The following is a 17,710-nucleotide window of genomic DNA, read 5'->3' as shown; positions in this document are numbered from 1 at the left end:
TGTGTGTGTGTGTGTGTGTGTGTGTGTGTGTGTGTGTGTGTGTGTGTTTTCCACATCGGAAATACATTTTCTTCTATTTTTTTCCTTCTTTTTTAAAATTTTATTTTATTATTTTTTTATACAGCAGGTTCTTACTAGTTATCAATTTTATACATATTCGCTGATGTGTTGCTTTTGGCCACGGGTTATTAGTTGGCATTTTCTGGAGTTTATAGAAGTGTAATCTTCTGTCTTGGTTGGCCTCCCCCTCTAGCGTGTTACTTGGGATCCAGGAACCTCGGCCCTGAGCCTGTCATTCTCCACTAGCACAAGAATGCCTGCTGGGCATGGCTCCCACTCAGGACTTTTCCTCTCAGCATCAGCGCGTCACTGAGCAACGCTCCAGGAGCTCTGCGTCTCTCCAACCCTAGATGTTAGCTGGCAGAGTCAGCAGAGGGGAGGGCTGCCAGGTGGGCGCCAGCCTCCCGCCTCCCACCTCCCTTGGAAGCCTGTCTCTTAGCTGCTTCTGCCCTGCTTGTCTGGGTTCCAGACCCCCGTTCCTCCCGTGCCTCTCAGGCTCCTCGGCAAGGGCAGGTCACTTAGCCATGGAACCAGGCCACTTTCTGTGGTCCAAATCACGGCCGGTCCCGTCCTCTGGGGGCATGTGCAAAAGGTCCCTTCCTGGGCATCTGTGAAGTCACTGATTTTATGAGCTTTGCCTGTTCTGGGCACTGATCTGCATGGGGTCTGAGTAATCGCCCCTGGAACACTCCAGCTCTTTGAGCGCCATCCCTCTTGTGTTCTGGCAGTGAAGCTTACAGCCTCTGGAAGTGTCACCCCTGACAGGCGTGGGGAAGTGGGGAGGGGCAGGTATCTGAGCCCCTGTGCCGGAGGAGAGGGTGGGCGTTGAGAGTCGGAAGGGGACCCAGTGTCTCAGTGAACGCACGGACAGTGGAGGTGTATTTGTGATCAAGGGACCGGGGTGCCCAGGAGACCAGCAGTAAGAGCTCCAGAGCCTCGGTCCCCCAAGCATCAGGACGTGGGCTAAGGAGTCCTCTACCCCTTGGGGCGAGGAAGGAGCCACCAGTGAAGTAAAAGCACTTCATCTTCGATGATGTGACCCTGACCCCCATCGTATCGCCTGGAATTCTCTTCTGATGAAGAGGCAGGAGATGCCGGGGCTGAGAGAGACCTTCTCAGAACGCGTGGGGCCTGCAGAGGACCCTGGAGCCCAGGCCCTGCCCTGGCACCCGGCAGCGGGGTGTTTGCAGCCCCCTCTGCACTCGGTTTTACCTTTTGCTTAAATCGATTGCTCTGGACGTTAAAGGCCATTGAGAGGGAGTCCCCTTATGTGGTGCCTCCCCTGGGATGGAAGGGCCGGGGATCCTTCGAGGCTCACGGTAACGAAGCAGACGTTTCTCAACAGGGCTTCGTGGACAGAGACCCTTGGTGGGTGCCCCATGCTCCCACCCTCACCCTCCGAGGGACGGTTAGCAGGGCTGTGCCTTTCAAGAGCACATTGCATTGTTCTTGCAAAGGCTATTTTGTGGGTAGGTAACCTAGGAAGAGGATGAAATCTTCAAATAATATAAATGGGAAGATAAGGGCCCCTAGTTCTGGCCCCTGGGCACCCCTCTCCCTGCCCAGAGGCTTCCCTGATCACAGTTTCTCACCGGAGTGTTCTGTGCACATAGAGACAGCTGTAGACGTTACCCTGTTGGTTCGTTGGGCTCATGAGTTATTTAAACTGCCCCCTTCTGAAGAGTATCCGTGGCTGCAAACCAAGTCGTAGTGAATATCTGCTGGAGATATTTCCGTACATAGAATTGCTGACCGCATGAGATACTCATTTTAAATCTTGATCGACATTTATAATAAGTAAGTAAATAGCACATTCTATTTCTGTTGTATCAGCCTGAGCTCTGTAGGCTCAGGAGCAAATTCCGTTTAATCTGTGTGGGTAGAGTCTTTGTGTCCTGTAAGAACTAGCCCAGCTCTCGTCTATCTTGGTAGGTAAGTCCCACGTGTTGGATTTTAAAAACCCATTTATTTACAATACGTTGTGCCCTGTTCAATGAAATCCTTTTATTCTGATTCCGTGAGTGTCTCTGAGATCAGAGTCTTGTCATCAGGGGTGCCCGGGGGTTAGCTAACAGAGCTTTCCTCTCTTGGCACTTTTCCTATTTATGATGCTGTCAATGGAAATTTCCCCCCAAATGAGAGCACAGTGTCATGTGACATCCGATCACTTTCTGTTGTTGGTATGTGGTTGATTTCGAATGAGGAATTTTTATTGCTGCATGATTGGGTCTCAGGGTTTCCTCTAGTAGACGCTTGTTCACATACAAACTCCTATGGGCTGTAGAAGATGCTGCCTGGCTTGGCCTGCTGAAGCCTGGGTGCGTGACCCACTCTTGACCTACCAGAGCCTTCTCGGAGGGAAGGGCAGAGGTTCCAGGCTTACAATGGTGCCACAGGCTGCAGGGTGCTGCACGATGGCCAGGCATCTCTGCAGAATGAGCGACTCGCTTTTGGATGGAAGGCCTTAGCCCTTTGGAAATATTAAGGCCTCTCCCAGCAAATCAGGAGCCAGAGCCTTGGGCCCAGGCCAAGGAGCACATGCAGGAAGCCAGTGCAGACCTGGGGACAGTGTTTCATTTCCTGGGGGCTGAAGCTCGTGGGGCTCCAGGGTTGGTGCAAGAGGCAGTCTTCTGGGTTGGGGACGTTAGGGGCGCTGGCCGGGACCGGAGCGTGGGTGGGCCCCTCCTTGGGCCCCCAAACCTCCCAGCTGAGGGAGGCGTGCACAGGGCTGAAGGCTGGTGAGACCTAAATACCCCGAGGGGGCAGTTCATGGGGTCCAGCCGAGGAAGCTGGACCTCATGGGAGCCTGTAGCCACATCAGAATCTTGAAAGTGATGAGGAGAAATTTGTATTTTAGACCCAAGTGAGGAGGTTTCTTTGTGTGATGATGTCTTCTGGGCAGTTTAACATGTCCATCTGGGTGATGGTCTCCGGCATGGCCACGTGGATGGGCGGAGTGTTTTCTTGGTCAGCATCTTAATATGAAGCCCTGGACCCAGATTCAGTTGAACATTTGCTTAGGGCAGCCCGAGTGGGGTCACAGTGTACATTATGTATGGAACCAAACTACTGATGCCCGGGACCAGTGAGGACTCATGTTCTGGGGATGGAAGGACTGTTTCTGCAGGTTCCTATCTCGAGTGCCAGCTTGTCCACACCCTTGTTAGCCTGAAATTGTGTGAGCCTGGCCTGGTCGCCGCTGGAGGCCACACGTCCCGGGAGTTGACGATGCTATCTCTGCCGTGTCTGGTTGCGGCGATGCTGTCCTGTCTGGATGTGGACACATGCGTACGTAGGACGGAAGACAAGGGGGTGGCTGTGACGCAGTGTGAGGCCTGCCGGTCCCACCGTGACCTCGGTTGTAGTCAGTGTCTGCAGCGCTCACAGGGACGCCCTCTGGCTCGGCTGGGACGCTTCAGAGCGGTCCTCATCAGCCTCATGCAGGGAGGTGGCGGGATCTGCCCTTCTACCTCCCGCTGCCCTGAGAGACCCTCTCCGAAAGCGGAGGATCACTTCCTGGGCTCACCTCACAGGAAGGAGGTGGTAAGCTTGTCACCTGCACATCTGCCCGTTTTTTTTTTTTTTTTTTTTTTGCGGTACGCGGGCCTCTCACTGTTGTGGCCTCTCCCGTTGCGGAGCACAGGCTCCGGACACGCAGGCTCAGCGGCCATGGCTCACAGGCCCAGCAGCTCCGTGGCATGTGGGATCCTCCCGGACCGGGGCACGAACCCATGTCCCCTGCATCGGCAGGCGGACTCTCAACCACTGTGCCACCAGGGAAGCCCATGCCCGTTTTTTTTTTGTTTTTTTGTTTTGCGGTACGCGGGCCTCTCACTGTTGTGGCCTTTCCCGTTGCAGAGCACAGGCTCCGGACACGCAGACTCAGCGGCCATGGCTCACGGGCCCAGCCGCTCCGCGGCATGTGGGATCTTCCCGGACCGGGGCACGAACCCGCGTCCCCTGCATCGGCAGGCAGACTCTCAACCACTGTGCCACCAGGGAAGCCCGAGAAACATCTTGTTAAGCCCCTTGCTATATGCCTCACAGAAGAACGTGCTGGACACAGCTGGTAAGGACCATCATGTCACAGGTCCTTCTACTGCATTTCCCTGGTGTCTGATCCCCTTGCAGCCCTTGTGAGCAGTCAGGACAGGTGATGGCCCCGTGTTACAGGGGAAGATCATGCCCTCGGAGCCAGGGTCCGTAACCCATGGGGACGGCGCTACCAAGGGGAGGGCCAGGGCTCCCGTCCAGACCCTCCTCTCAAAGATCCTGCATTTGTTTTCACTTCCCCACGTCTGTGGTCCTTTGGGAGAACTGTATTTTGAGTTGTCATTTTAAGTCACTTGGAAGGTGGAACTTTTTGGAGAAAGAAACCAGTGCTAGGTTGCCAGGTTATCCACAGACGACCATTCCTGCGATGATGCAGCAGAGCTGGCGTCCACAGCTGCGGTAGAGGGTGTTGGGTGCTGGGGCTGAGAAGGAGAGTAGGTGGAAACTGTTTCCTTTGTCCAGGACTGGCTCTAGACAAATTCCCTAGTGGCCAGTGATGTCTGTGGCACCTTCCGCCCTCTTGGCCTCCTGCGGCCCTGTGTCTGGCCACCCGGGGCCCCCGGCCCTCCTGAAATACTCAACCCCACCAGTGGCTCTCAGCCTTGCCCTGAGGCTCTTTCTAGGACCAGTGCCTGTGCCCACCTCCAGAGGGAGTTCATTGGTCTGCGGTGCAGACTGGGCTTCAGTTGGTTTTAAAAGTTTACCAGGGATTCACGTACGCTGCGAGCTTTGAGAACCATCGTGGCCGCATGCAAACCCCCCTACCTCTGGTGTAGCTGAGTCTAGCCGGGTGTCAGGGAGGCCGCAGTGGAGACTGCATGTGCTCTGGCCGCTCCCACATCTCCATCCGCTTGGGCCCCACGCTGGAACATTGCCTTGGTCAGTGTGCTTGTCACAACTCCGTCTCTGCGACCACAGCTGCCTGAGGGCAGCCCATTGTTCCTGTCTAGAGCTACGCTTCTCAGCTTCTCAACCTGTTACTTGGTGAAATACAATAAAACCAAATTGCTAGAAAAAGAAAATGGAGAGAAAAAAAATACAAAATACTGCACCAGCCTTTCTTTCTTTAGTTTTTGGGCGCACCCTGCGGCGTGTGGGATCTTAGTTCTCCAACCAGGGATCGAACCTGCACCTCCTGCATTGGAGGGCAATCTTAACCATTGGACTGCTGGGGAAGTCCCCCCTCCACTGCCCCGAGCCTTTAAAAAAAATGTTCTTTTTAATTAAAAAAAACTTTTTATTGGAGTATAGTTGATTTACAATGTTGTGTTAGTTTCAGGTGTATAGCAAAGTGAATCAATTATATATACATACATATATCCACTCTTTTTTTTTTATTCTTTTCTCATATAGGCCATTACAGAGTATTGAGTAGAGTTCCCTGTGCTATACAGCAGGTTCTTACTAGTTATCTATTTTCTATACAGTAGTGTGTATATGCCCATCCCAATCTTCCAAATTTTCCTCCCCCCCGTTACCCCTGGTAACCATAAGTTTGTTTTCTACATCCGTGACTTAACTTCTGCTTTGTAAATACGTTCATTTGTACCCTTTTTTTAAAGATTCCGCATATAAGCAATATCATGTGATATTTGTCTTTCTGCGTCTGACTTACTTCACTCAGTATGATAATCTCTGGGTCCATCCATGTTGCTGTAAGTGGCATTATTTCATTCCTTTTTATGACTAAGTAGTATTCCATTGTATGTATGTACAACATCTTCTTTATCCATTCATCTGTCGGACATTTAGGTTGCTTCCATGTCCTGGCTATTGTAAATAGTGCTATGATGAACATTGGGGTGCATGTATCTTTTTGAATTATGGTTTTCTCCAGGTATATGCCCAGGAGTGGGATTCCTGGGTCGTATGGTAGTTCTAGTTTTAGTTTTTTAAGGAACCTCCATACTGTTCTCCATAGTGGCTATACCTGCCCCAGCCCTTGATGATTAGCTTCTGCAGACGTGCAGTCGCTCTTGTCACTGGGGAGGCATCTCAGTTTCTGTCCTGACCTCAGCGAGGACCAGGCGGTGACACCACCCCGGCCTGCACAGCTGAGGAGCACAGGCTGGGGTGGGCCGTGCACACTCCCTCTCCCGTGGACGGTCAGAGCTGAAGCCCTTGGCGTGTGGGCAGAGGAGAAGCCGGTGCTGGTGGCGGAGGTAGGGAGAGAGCCGGAGGATGGTGCATCCGCGTGGTGCCCGTGGCCGGCGAGGCTCGAGTGGTCCCTTTGAAGACTGCCTCAGCCCATGCCTGGTTCTCCCGTGTCTCTTTCAATCAGTGTGTGGTCTTAGCTTTTGTTTCAAAATGAATGGAAAGAACAGAAGTGATGCAGGGACCTTTTAATTTTAATTAATTAAGTAATTAATTTTGGGGGCTGTGTTGGGTCTTCGTTGCTGTGCGTGGGCTTTCTCTAGTTGCAGCGAGCGGGGGCTACTCTTCGTCGAGGTGTGCGGGCTTCTCACTGCGGTGGCTTCTCTTGTTGCGAAGCACGGGCTTTAGGCATGCGGGCTTCAGTAGTTGTGGCTCACGGGCTCTAGAGCGCAGGCTCAGTAGTTGTGGCGCACGGGCTTAGTTTCTCCGTGGCATGTGGGATCTTCCCGGACCAGGGATCGAACCCGAGTCCCCTACACTGGCAGGCGGATTCTTAACCACTGCGCCACCAGGGAAGTCCAGGACCTTTTTAAAGCAGAGGAAAAGGTACCAACTGAAATTTGCTTTTGCCCCAACTCACTTTTGGTTTTCTGTCTCCAACTTTCCTAAATTTCCAGCTTCTCTTGCTGCTTCTCTCTGGGCTGTCAGGAGACGGGGTGGAGAAGAGAGGGAGAGGTTCTCGGAGCCCCGAGTCACGGGGGTCATGTGAGGGCCTCCCCCTGGCCAACCCACAAGACACCAAGAGGCGCTTTTTGGGGACTCACCCCTCCTGGCATCCCTCCCGGGTGGGGGGCTCCCTGTCCTGCTCGGGTGCCCCTCGGCCAGCACTCCTTCTCCAGGTGTAACAATTAAGACCTGGAAATTCAGTCAATGAGCAGACACCGTTTCTAACCGGTACCTCTTTCCAGGTATCTGCACCTCCAGCCTGGTGGCTGTGACCTTGAGGTGGCTCAGAGGTACTGTGTCAGGTAGCTGCTGCTTTGATGTGTGTCAGATAGCCTAGCCGTGTGGGCCATTGTAGGCACCCGCATCTGCCCCCGAGTCCCCCCAGCCCTGGCACCTGAAGGCAGCTTCTCGGCCCCAAGAACCTCCTCCCTGTGCTGTGTGTGCCCTGACTTCCCTCCTGTGAGCACGGCCTCCATGTTGAAGGCCGAGTCTGTCGTGTTCCTGGCAGCCCGCATGGGCTGGGGGTGTGGGTGGTGCTGCGTCTGGCCGCCCGGCACAGGCCCGCTCGGGAAGGGATGCCGGGGGCTGGAGAAGGAGGTGGGGAAGCCTGGCTCCGAGGTGCCCACTCAAGGCCCAGGCTGGCAAGGATGGGCACTGAGGCTGCCTGTGCTCCCTGCAGGGTGAACTGGCACAGGCTGACCCCTTTGTGGCTGAGGCATTGGCGCTTGGGGCTGCCCGCCAAAGGGCAGAACTTCATGCTGGAGGACTCGGCTTTCTGGATCTTCGGGGGCTCTGTGCACTACTTCCGGGTGCCCCGGGAGTACTGGAGGGACCGGCTGCTGAAGATGAAGGCCTGTGGCCTGAACACCCTGACCACGTGAGTGCGCCCCGACACCCCGGCCACCGTGCCTTGTCGCCAAGGGGGCTCCTGGGCCTGCGTCCAGGCTTCTCCGTCACATTGGGAGGGTAAGCCCTGCTTGGTCCTCCCCCTGCGCAGCCTGGAGGAGCATCTTCGGGCTGAGCTTTGTGAGGAAAGATTAGCAGGGGCCCAGCCCCTGGGTGGGTGTGAATGGGGGCAGCCTCCCCACCACACACTGTCAGGGGGCCGAGCGGTGGGGGCTGGACGTGGGCTGGGGGCAGAAGGAGCGACACTGGCTGAAAGAACCCAGTGAGCGAGGCCAGCGTACACGCAGCAGGTGGTGAAGTCATCACAGTCTTTCAGCCAGCCCTCCACCTTGCGTCTGTACAGTAGGTGCGTGTACACCTCTCCAGCACAGCCCACGCGGTTTGCAACCTTCCTTTCTGGAATCATCTTCAGAGCTTTGGCTTCCACCCTAGAACAAGCACAGGGTCAGCACGTGGTGGTCACTCAGTGCAGCGCTGACATGTGAATCAGTTAAAAGCGTGCTCAGTGGGGAGAAATCTTGGATCATTTTGTGGATTTATTTTTCAGAATTTCCAACGGATATTTGGATCGAAGTCTGTGAAATAAAGTGGGTGATCAGGCTGGGTTTTATTAAAATTTCAGGCAAAAATGTGTGATTACAAGTCAAGGACATGGATTTTCTTGGTGACGTATGAACTGCTTTGAAGACAGCCCTAAGTACGGGGGTGTTCTCACCCGTGACAGCACAGTTGAACAAAGTATGTGATTTTCCAGGAAGATTGCCTAGTGGGATCCGTTTATTTGCATGTGTAAGTTCTGATCCTGCGGGTACGTGCTCTTGTTATAGGGCTCCTGAATCTTGTAGGAATATTGCAGGGGGAGCATTTCGCCTCGCGAGAGCAGGATAATCTACATAATCTCTTGAATGTGAATTGGGAGCCGGCAAGCCCCTCCTTCACCTGGGCACCCTTTGCAGTCAGAGAGGCTCCCCCAGAAGCTGGGGGTGGGGTGGGGTCCAGGAGAGGGGCAGCTGGAATTACTGTCAGCACACTCTACTCTACATCAGGCCCTTCAACGAACTTACTTCATTTCCTTATCCTTTCTTCAGAGTAAGAACGTCTGTCCTGTTCCAAGGTTTGGAATTCTGGAGTTTTCATTAAAAATAAGACTGATGATTAGGGTTTCTTTTTACCCTACTTTTGTTACCGACCAGGGTTCTTGGACTCTTTAACCAATAGAATTTGACAGGAGGCCAGATGAGGAATTCGGGCAAAGCTTGGCTGGGACTCACTCTGCAGCCCAGGTAGCGAGAACAAGTAACAGGTGCCCTTGTTGCTTCCCGAGGGGGGCAGGCTGCTCCCTTAAATGGGGTGAGGGTGGAGGCAGGTCCAGGGGTCCGGCCGGAGGCAGGGCTTAGGTGGTCTGCCCGCCCCCTTGGTGCTGTGTGTGCAGGGATGGTGCACAGGACCCTGCTCTTGCCCCCAACACCCCAGAAATGGCAGTTGGGTTTGTGGCCTTTTTGTATCTTGTGGTTGATAATTTGCCCCCTGAGCAGGCCTGCAGTTATTTTTAGTCCCTCAGAGTTTCTTTTGTATCTGTTGTTGGAGGAGACATTTGTCCAGGTGCAGATCCTGCAACAAAGGGCCCAGGTCCCAGCTTGTCCCACATTTAACTGATTTTCCTATAAAGTTACTTCTTTTTCTTTGATGAAGAGAGAGGATGATGGGGAGGGATGGGGGAAGAGGGAGTCACCAGATCTCCTGGGCCTTCTCTCCCTCCTTCCAGGGAGAGGACTTGCCCTGGCTTCTCCGAGGTCCCAGGTCTCTTCAGTTTGTTCTCGGTTCAAGCCCTGACAACACTAAGACAATGTACTTAAGAAATACATCTTCGGGCTTCCCTGGTGGCACAGTGGTTGAGAGTCCGCCTGCTGATTCAGGGGACATGGGTTCGTGCCCCGGTCCGGGAAGATCCCACATGCCGCAGAGCGGCTGGGCCCGTGAGCCATGGCCGCTGAGCCTGCGCATCCGGAGCCTGTGCTCCGCAATGGGAGAGGCCACAACAGTGAGAGGCCCGTGTACAGCAGAAAAAAAAGAAATACATCTTCAACCATCGTGAGGGGTTTTAGGGACGAAGGTGCTCATTTGGGAGACAAAGTGGGATAAGTGGAGAACTCATGCCTGTAATTATCATTTCTACCATAGCTACGTTTCGTGGAACCTCCATGAGCCGGAAAGAGGCAAATTCGACTTCTCTGGGAACCTGGACCTGGAGTAGGTGCTCCTGCTGTGTGACCCGGCCTGGGGCAGGGGGGTGCGGGGGCTCCTGGGGTGACTGGGATCCCCAGGGGCACCTGGGCTCTGCCGTGAGAACAGAGGGAGCCTGGGGTCTGCAGCCTGTTCTCAGGACCCGAACGCTCTCCAGCCATGACCCCCTTACTCCCGGGGGCCCGGGCCTGCCTGCCCTGAGCCCAGACCTGTTCGCTGCAGCCCAGAGGGGCCCCATCCCCCAGGTGGGCCCTGCTCTGCAGGGTGGTCCTGCCACCGCCGGGGTGGGGGGCCGGCAGGGTCAGGCTCCCCATCGGGACCCCTGTGCCCCGTCTGAGGCCCGTTGTCCTCGTGCCCCCAGAGGTGCTGTGCGGATGTCCTAGGCTGGGGGCCACGGCTGTGACCCGGCTGGGCATCCCCTGCTCTGCTGGGGGGTCGCATCCTGCTCTCAGCGCCCCCAGCCCCCTGGGGGAGGGGAGGGGGCGGCAGCTCTGCCCTGTGGTGGTGCTGGGCCGTCCCCCCTCGGCTCCGAGGCCTGAGAGCTAGTGACACTGACCCCCAGGGCCTTCGTCCTGTTGGCCGCGGAGGTGGGGCTATGGGTAATCCTGCATCCGGGCCCCTCCATCTGCAGTGAGATGGACCTCGGGGGCCTGGCCAGGTGAGCGGGGCCGGGGGCCTCAGCTGTGTCCGGAGTGGAGCATCGCTGACGCTGTAGTCCAGTCTAACGATAACAGCGCCTGTCCTGTGTTTCCCCGCGCACGTGTTGTCTCAGGGAACGCGGTGGGTGGTGACGCGCCGAGGGGCCTGTGCTGCTCCAGTCCCCGAATCCCTGGTTCACCGATGAGATGTGGGTCTTGGTCGTGCAGCCAGGAGTATGTGGGGGAGGGGAAGCGTCAGCTGCTCGTGTTTCTTTCCGGGAGGGAGCGGGGCCGGGGGCCTCAGCTGTGGCCGGAGTGGTCCTGTGCGCTTGTGCAAAATGCTAAGCACCAACGTAGGTTTAATTTGGCTGTTAACCTATACTTTTCATTCTGTGCTGAAGTTCCTTTTCAGAATGAGTGGCAGCCAAAGGGCGTCGTTGTCAGCAATGTCAAAGTTGCTGTCCTCTTCAAATTCCACATGGCTTCCCTGCGCGGGCGCGGGGCTGGCCCTCCTCACTCCTCAGGCCTCTGCTGCGGGGCTGGCCCTGTCAGGTCACGTCTGCTGTGGATGGGCCTCACTTTCTGAAAAATGGGAAGAGTCAAACCCGTCCTTCTGTTTCTTAGGGATGTTACCAAGCATTTTTTAAAAGTGCAAGCATTTTGACAAAGTAGAAGAGAAACAAGTTGTTTTAGTTGTAGCTTTCATCTTCAGATCTCGGGCCCTGATGAATTACCTTGGGGTGTGGTCTCCAGGGGGTCAGTAGCGGGTCTGTGGTCAGGTCAGGAGTCAGGTGGGATCAACTGGCACCACGGCCGGCCCTCGTCCTGGTCGTTACTACCACTGGTGTCCAGCACAAGGGTTTTCTGTTGACAGGCACGGGGTCCTGTCCTCCCAGCCTCCGGCCCCGCCGCCCCGGAGGGAAAGATGGTGCTTTGCCTCCTCCGCCCGCCTCGCTCTCATCTCCAGGGCGACCTGGGCCCTCCCTGGGCTCAGGCCGGCCCCCTCCACTGCCTCACCACCCAGGATCCCTTCTCTGTCGCTGGGCCATCCTGCTCGGCGAGGGGCCCCCGACAAGGCTCACACAGCCACAATGGCCTCGGCACCCCTGCGGATTAGAAACCCGTGTGTCGGTGATGTACCCGGGCTCGGGCCCGGGACGAGGACGGATTAAGTCTGAGCTGAGAAGCAGCTCAGACCTCCCTGCGCCCACCTGTCCACTCAGGTCCGGTTGCGTTGGGGAGGGACTCGTGGGTGGGCACCCCCGGGAGGCCGAGCTGGGCGCGCTGGAAACAGGCAGAATCCCAGTGGGAACGAGAAACCCGAGCTGTCTGCGTGCGATGGACGTGAGGTGTCAGACCAGAGGAGACTGCGCTCTCGTCCACAGTTACCTGACACAAATTGGTAGTTTTCTGAGCCTGTTCACTTCTTGCAGATGAGAACGAGAGAAGCATCAGGCCGTTTGTAAGAAAATACAAATGTTTCTCAGAATTTGGAATGAGAAGGGAGAATACCTTGGTCACGCTCTGTGTTACCTGGCGAGTGTGATCACTACAGACAGGTTGGGGGCAGCTGGACCAGAGCGGGGAGACCAGGGCTAGCTTCTCAGCTGCTGGTTCAGGCTTCTTTTTCTGGGTGACACTGGAAGATGGCACATGTGTCCTCCAGTCCCAGTGATTCCTGACCCCTTTGTCTTCACCTCTTTGTGATGAGATTGTAGTGTAAACGCTTGAAAAATGGGCCTTGGGTTCAATGAGAAGCTTTTCTCCCTCTGGCAGCCAGACCTATAGCCATGAATCAGAACTAGAATGGCCACCGGTGCTGGTGTCCTCGGGTGGGAAGCAGGCCCAGATCCATGCCCGTGTCTGCCCCGAGTCCTGGCTGAGTGGACGTGGGGGGAGACTGGTCTCCACACTCATTCCTGGGCTCTCTGAAGCTGGTTCCTTTCACCCATCACCCTGCCCAGAGCAAATCCCCAGACAGTAAAACTAATCACCCCGCCCCTTTTCATTCCAGCTGGTTACTCCAAGACCCCGACATGAGGCTGAGAACAACTTACAAGGGCTTCACCGAAGCAGTGGACCTTTATTTTGACCACCTGATGGTCAGGGTGGTGCCACTCCAGGTAAAAGCGAGCAGACCCTTCTCTGCCCTCCCCGTCCTCCCACTGGTGGTAAAGAGTCCAGGTGAAGCTCTCAGACCAGGGCTCGCAGCCCTTTGCACACGGGACACCTTCCCCCCACTGCCTGGGACGTGCATTTGGAGGGCCTTGAATGGTGGTCTTTGCAGAGGTCTGTCTAGTGCGGTGTTGCCTTAGGTGGGATGCAGATGTTGCTGGCGCAGTGCCAGGGCTGCAGCACTTGCCGCCTTGGTAACTGGAACACCCACCCATCTGCGTCCCAGCAGCACAGTGATCCAGCTCTGCTAGAGGGGAGCTTGTGTGGATAGGCCCTCGCCTGTGAGATGGCAGGACTTCTTGTCATTATAGTTACCACTGATGACTTTCCAAAGTACATCCTTCTGCTACCAAAAAGGTGCTGCACGGTACATGATTATTATTCAAAACATATGTCTTAAAATGCATTTTGGGGAGAAGGTATCTTAACTTGGCATCTAATAATTGGAAGCAATGAGAAAGCAGGAATGGGAATAATTAACTCAATTGCTTCTGTAAGTGTGACATTGAGAAATTTGTACATCAGTAAAATATTAGTTCATCAATAAAAAATTTTTTTTTTTTTTTTTGCCGTACGCGGGCCTCTCACTGTTGTGGCCTCTCCCGTTGCGGAGCACAGGCTCTGGACGCGCAGGCTCAGCGGCCATGGCTCACGGGCCCAGCCGCTCCGCGGCACGTGGGATCCTCCTGGACCGGGGCACAAACCCGTGTCCCCTGCATCGGCCGGCAGACTCTCAAACACTGCGCCACCAGGGAAGCCCTAAAAATTGTTTTTGAGTCAGTGGTTTGGGATATTCACAGCACACATAGATCAAAGGAACTGTTGGTCATTTGTAGCGTAGGCAAATAAAACACAGGATACCCAGTTAAATGTGAACTTCAGATAAGCAAGGAATAATTTTTTTTAATTAACGTATATCCTAAATATTGCCTGGGACATACTGACATTAAAAAATTCATTGCTTATTTAAAACTTTCATTGTAAATTCAAGTAGTGTAACTGGGTGTCTTGTATTTTTATTGACTAAATCTGGCAGCCCCAATCATGAAAGAAGCAAGAAGCTAGGACTTTAGCCTAGACTTTTACAAGGAAATGGGATTACCGGGGTGATTCAGTGAGCTGTAGTAGGTTGGGGGGTGGGCGTGGGCATGGAGGCTTTGTCAGGAATGTGGCCCAGAAGCATTCTTAAGCATGGAAAGGGCATCCCCAATCCATTAAAAAAAAAATTTTTCTGGGTATAACATAATTATTTTATTTTTTTATTACGGTTAAATATACGTAACATAAAATTTACCATTTTAAGCATTTCTAAGTGTCCAGTTCAGTGGCATTAAGTGCATTCACATTGTTGTGCAGCTGTCACCACCGTCATCTCCAGAACTGAAACTGTCCCCATTAACACATTATTGACTGGGGGATTTTTGCAGAAACTAACGCCTGTGGCCATAATATGTCTCCTGTCAAGAATGTGTTAAACATGAACTCCCATTCTCCCTTCTCCGTAGCCCCGGCACGCACCATTCTACTTTCTGTCTCTGTGAACTTGACCCCTCTAGGGACCTCATCTAAGTAGAATCGTACAGTACTTGTCCTTGGGTGACGGGCTTATTTCACTGAGCGCAGTGTCTTCAAGGTTTATCCATGTTGTGGCATAGGTCAGAATTTCTTTCCTTTTTAAGGCTGAGTGAGATTCCATTGCACGTATATACTGTTTTGCTTTATCTGTTCATTAATCAGTGGACGCTTAGGTGTTTTTGCTCATTGTGAAAAAAGCTGCTCTAAGCGGACTGTATGGATATCTGTTTCAGTCCGTTTTCACTTCCTTTGGATATATACCCAGAAGTGGTATTGCTGGATTACACAGTGATTCTGGGTTTTAAGTTTCTGAGGAACAGCTATAAGTTTTCCACAGTGCACCATTTTACATCCTCAGGGGCAATGCACAAAATTCCAGTTTCTTGACATCCTGGCCAACAGTTGTTGTTTTCTGCTTACTTTATAAAAGCCATCCTAATGGGTGTCAGGTGGTATCTCGTTGTGGTTTTGATTTGAATTTCCTAATAATTAGTGATGTGGAGTATTTTTTCATGTGCTTACTGGCCATTTATATATCTTCTTTGGAGAGTTATCTATTCAGATTCTTTGCCCATTTTTTATTGGGTTGTTTGTTTTTGTTGTTGTAGGACTTCTTTATATCTTCAGTATCTGTCAGTATCTTGTCAGATGCATGATTTGCAAATATTTTCTTCCATTCCGAGGGCTGCCCTTTCACCCTTGTTGATTGTGTCCTTCCATGCACAGAACTTTTTAATGTTAAGTCACACGTATCTTGTTTTTCCTTTTGTTGCCTGTGCTTTTGGTTCCACCTCCCAGAAATCATTGCCAAATCCAGTGTCATGAAACTTCTCGCCTGTGTTTTCTTCTAAGAGTTTCAAGGTGTTAGCTCTTACATTTAGGTTTGTGATGTTCTTTGAATTAAGTTTTGTAGATGGTGTAAAGTAAGGGCCCAGGTTCGTTTTTTGCACGCGGATATCCAGTTTTCTCACCGTTTGTTGAAAAGATGACTGTCCTTTCCCCATTGAATGGTCTTGTCATCCTTGTAGAAAATCTTTTGGCCATACGTGTGAGAGTTTATTTCTGGGCCCTCTATTCTATTCCATTGGTCTGTATGTTTGTCTTTTTTTTAATTAATAAATTTATTTATTTATTTATATTTTTGGCTACGTTGGGTCTTCGTTGCTACTCACGGGCTTTCTCTAGTTGCGGTGAGCGGGGGCTACTCTTCGTTGTGGTGCACGGGCTTCTCATTGCGGTGGCTTCTCTTGTTGCGGAGCATGGGCTCTAGGTGCACGGGCTTCAGTAGTTGTGGCACTTGGGCTCAGTAGTTGTGGCTCACGGGCTCCAGAGCGCAGGCTCAGTAGTTGTGGCGCACGGGCTTAGTTGTTCTGTGGCATGTGGGATCTTCCTGGACCAGGGCTTGAACCTGTGTCCCCTGCACTGGCAGGCGGATTCTTAACCACTGCACCACAAGGGAAGTCCTGTATGTTTGTCTTGAGGCCAGTAACACACTGTTTTGATTACCATAGCTGTGTAGTAAGTTTTGAAATCAGCAAGTGTGAGACCTCTAACTTGGTTCTTTTTTTTTTTCCAACATTGCTTTGGGTATTCAGAGTCTCTTGAGATTCCATGTGGATTTTAGGATGGCTTTTTCTGTTTCTTCAAAAACATTGCAGTTTTGACAGGGATTACATTGAATTTGTAGATCACTTTGGGTAGTACTGACATCTTAACAATATTAAGTCTTTCAGTCTATGGACACAGGATGTCTTTCCATTTATTGGCATCTTCTTTAATTTCTTTTGGCAACATTTTGTAGTTTTCAGTGTCTAAGTATTTTGTCTCTTTGATTACATTTATTCATAAATATTTAAATCTGTCTGATGCTATCGTAAGTAGCATTCGTTGGTAGTGTATAGAAGCAACTGATTTTTTTTGTGCATTGATTTTGTATCCTGCAGGTTTGCTGAATTTGTTTACTAGAACTAACAGGTTTTTTTTTAATCCATTCTGTAAATCTGTTTTTGGTTGGGGAGTTTAATCCATTTACATTTAAAGTAGTTACTAATAGGGAAGCACTTACTTTTGTTGTTTGTGTTCTGTATGCCTTATAGCTTTTTTTCTCCCTCATCTCCTCCATTACTTCCTTCCTTTGTATTTAGTTGATTTTTTAATGACAAGTTTTTATTCCCTTTTTTTTCCCTTTTGTGTATCGTCTACAGATATTTTGGTTGTGGTTACCATGGGGATTATATACACTGTCCTGAAGTTAAGACATTCTATTTTATATTTATACCAACTTACCTTCAATCACATACAAAAACTCTACGCTTTAAAAGCTCTGCCCCCTTTATATTATTGCTGTCACAAATTATATTTTTATATATCATGTACCAATTAATATAGATTCATAATATTTTTATGCACTTGTTTTAAATCCTGTAAAAAATAAGAAGTGGAGTTATAAGCTAAAATTACAATAATAGTGGATTTTACATTTTTTCACATATTTACCTTTACCAGAGAACTTTATATTTTCATTTGATTTTGAGTTGTCATCTAGCATCCTTTCATTTCAACTTGAGGAACTCTGTGTAGCATTTCTTGTAAGGCAAGTCTAGTGGTGTAATGAATTCCCTCAGCTTTTATTTGTCTGAGAATGTCTTAGTTTCTCTTTTACTTTTGAAGGACAGTTTTGCTGGATATAGAATTCTCACTTGATAGGATTTTTCCTTCAGCACTTTGAATATAGTATCCCACTGCCTCTGTCCTACAAGATTTCTGATGAGATACCTACTGATAGTCTTATTAGGGATAGTTAGCAGATATTTGGTCCTGTCCAAAATGTTCATAAGACATTTGGTCCACACTAACAGGGCTTTGATGTTTGGTTCTGTCCAAAACCATTTGGCACGGACCAAATATGCTCATGGACATTTTGGATAGAACCAGATTTCAAGGACCTTTTGGCATGAACTAAATATCTTATGGAATGAATGTCTTATGGATGTTTTGGACAGGACCAAATGTCCTGCAAGGTTGGGGCTCCTTTGTACATGTCTCGTTGCTTTTCTCTTGCTCCTTTTAAGACTCTCTCTTTGTCTTCTGACAGTTTGATAATGTGTACTGGTGTGGGTCTCTGGTTTAATGCTACTTGGAGTGCACTGAAGCTTCTTGGATTTGTATATCCATGTCTCCTCCATTATGTCTTCAAATAATCTCTCTGCCCCTTTCTTCTCCTTTTGGGGTTCCTGTAA

General features: G+C 51.3%; 1 protein-coding gene across 1 annotated transcript in view; it reads left to right on the top strand.

Moving 5' to 3' along the window:
- The window catches only part of LOC113612772 (beta-galactosidase-1-like protein 2), a 39,370-nt gene that overhangs the window by 2,603 nt on the left and 19,057 nt on the right, over nt 1-17,710 (top strand). Inside the window, exons 2-5 of the mRNA XM_027092906.1 lie at nt 7,613-7,810; nt 10,021-10,089; nt 10,646-10,741; nt 12,736-12,844. Of these exons, the coding sequence (XP_026948707.1) occupies nt 7,613-7,810; nt 10,021-10,089; nt 10,646-10,741; nt 12,736-12,844 (472 nt within the window). The remainder of the gene's footprint in view (nt 1-7,612; nt 7,811-10,020; nt 10,090-10,645; nt 10,742-12,735; nt 12,845-17,710) is intronic.

The sequence above is a fragment of the Aethalodelphis obliquidens genome, unplaced genomic scaffold, assembly GCF_003676395.1.
Source record: "Aethalodelphis obliquidens isolate GAN/ISIS:26980383/991018 unplaced genomic scaffold, ASM367639v1 scaffold82, whole genome shotgun sequence".
NCBI classification, from domain to species: domain Eukaryota; kingdom Metazoa; phylum Chordata; class Mammalia; order Artiodactyla; family Delphinidae; genus Aethalodelphis; species Aethalodelphis obliquidens.
The sequence above is the reverse complement of the archived record's forward strand: the minus strand, read 5'-3'. Positions and strand labels throughout refer to the sequence as shown.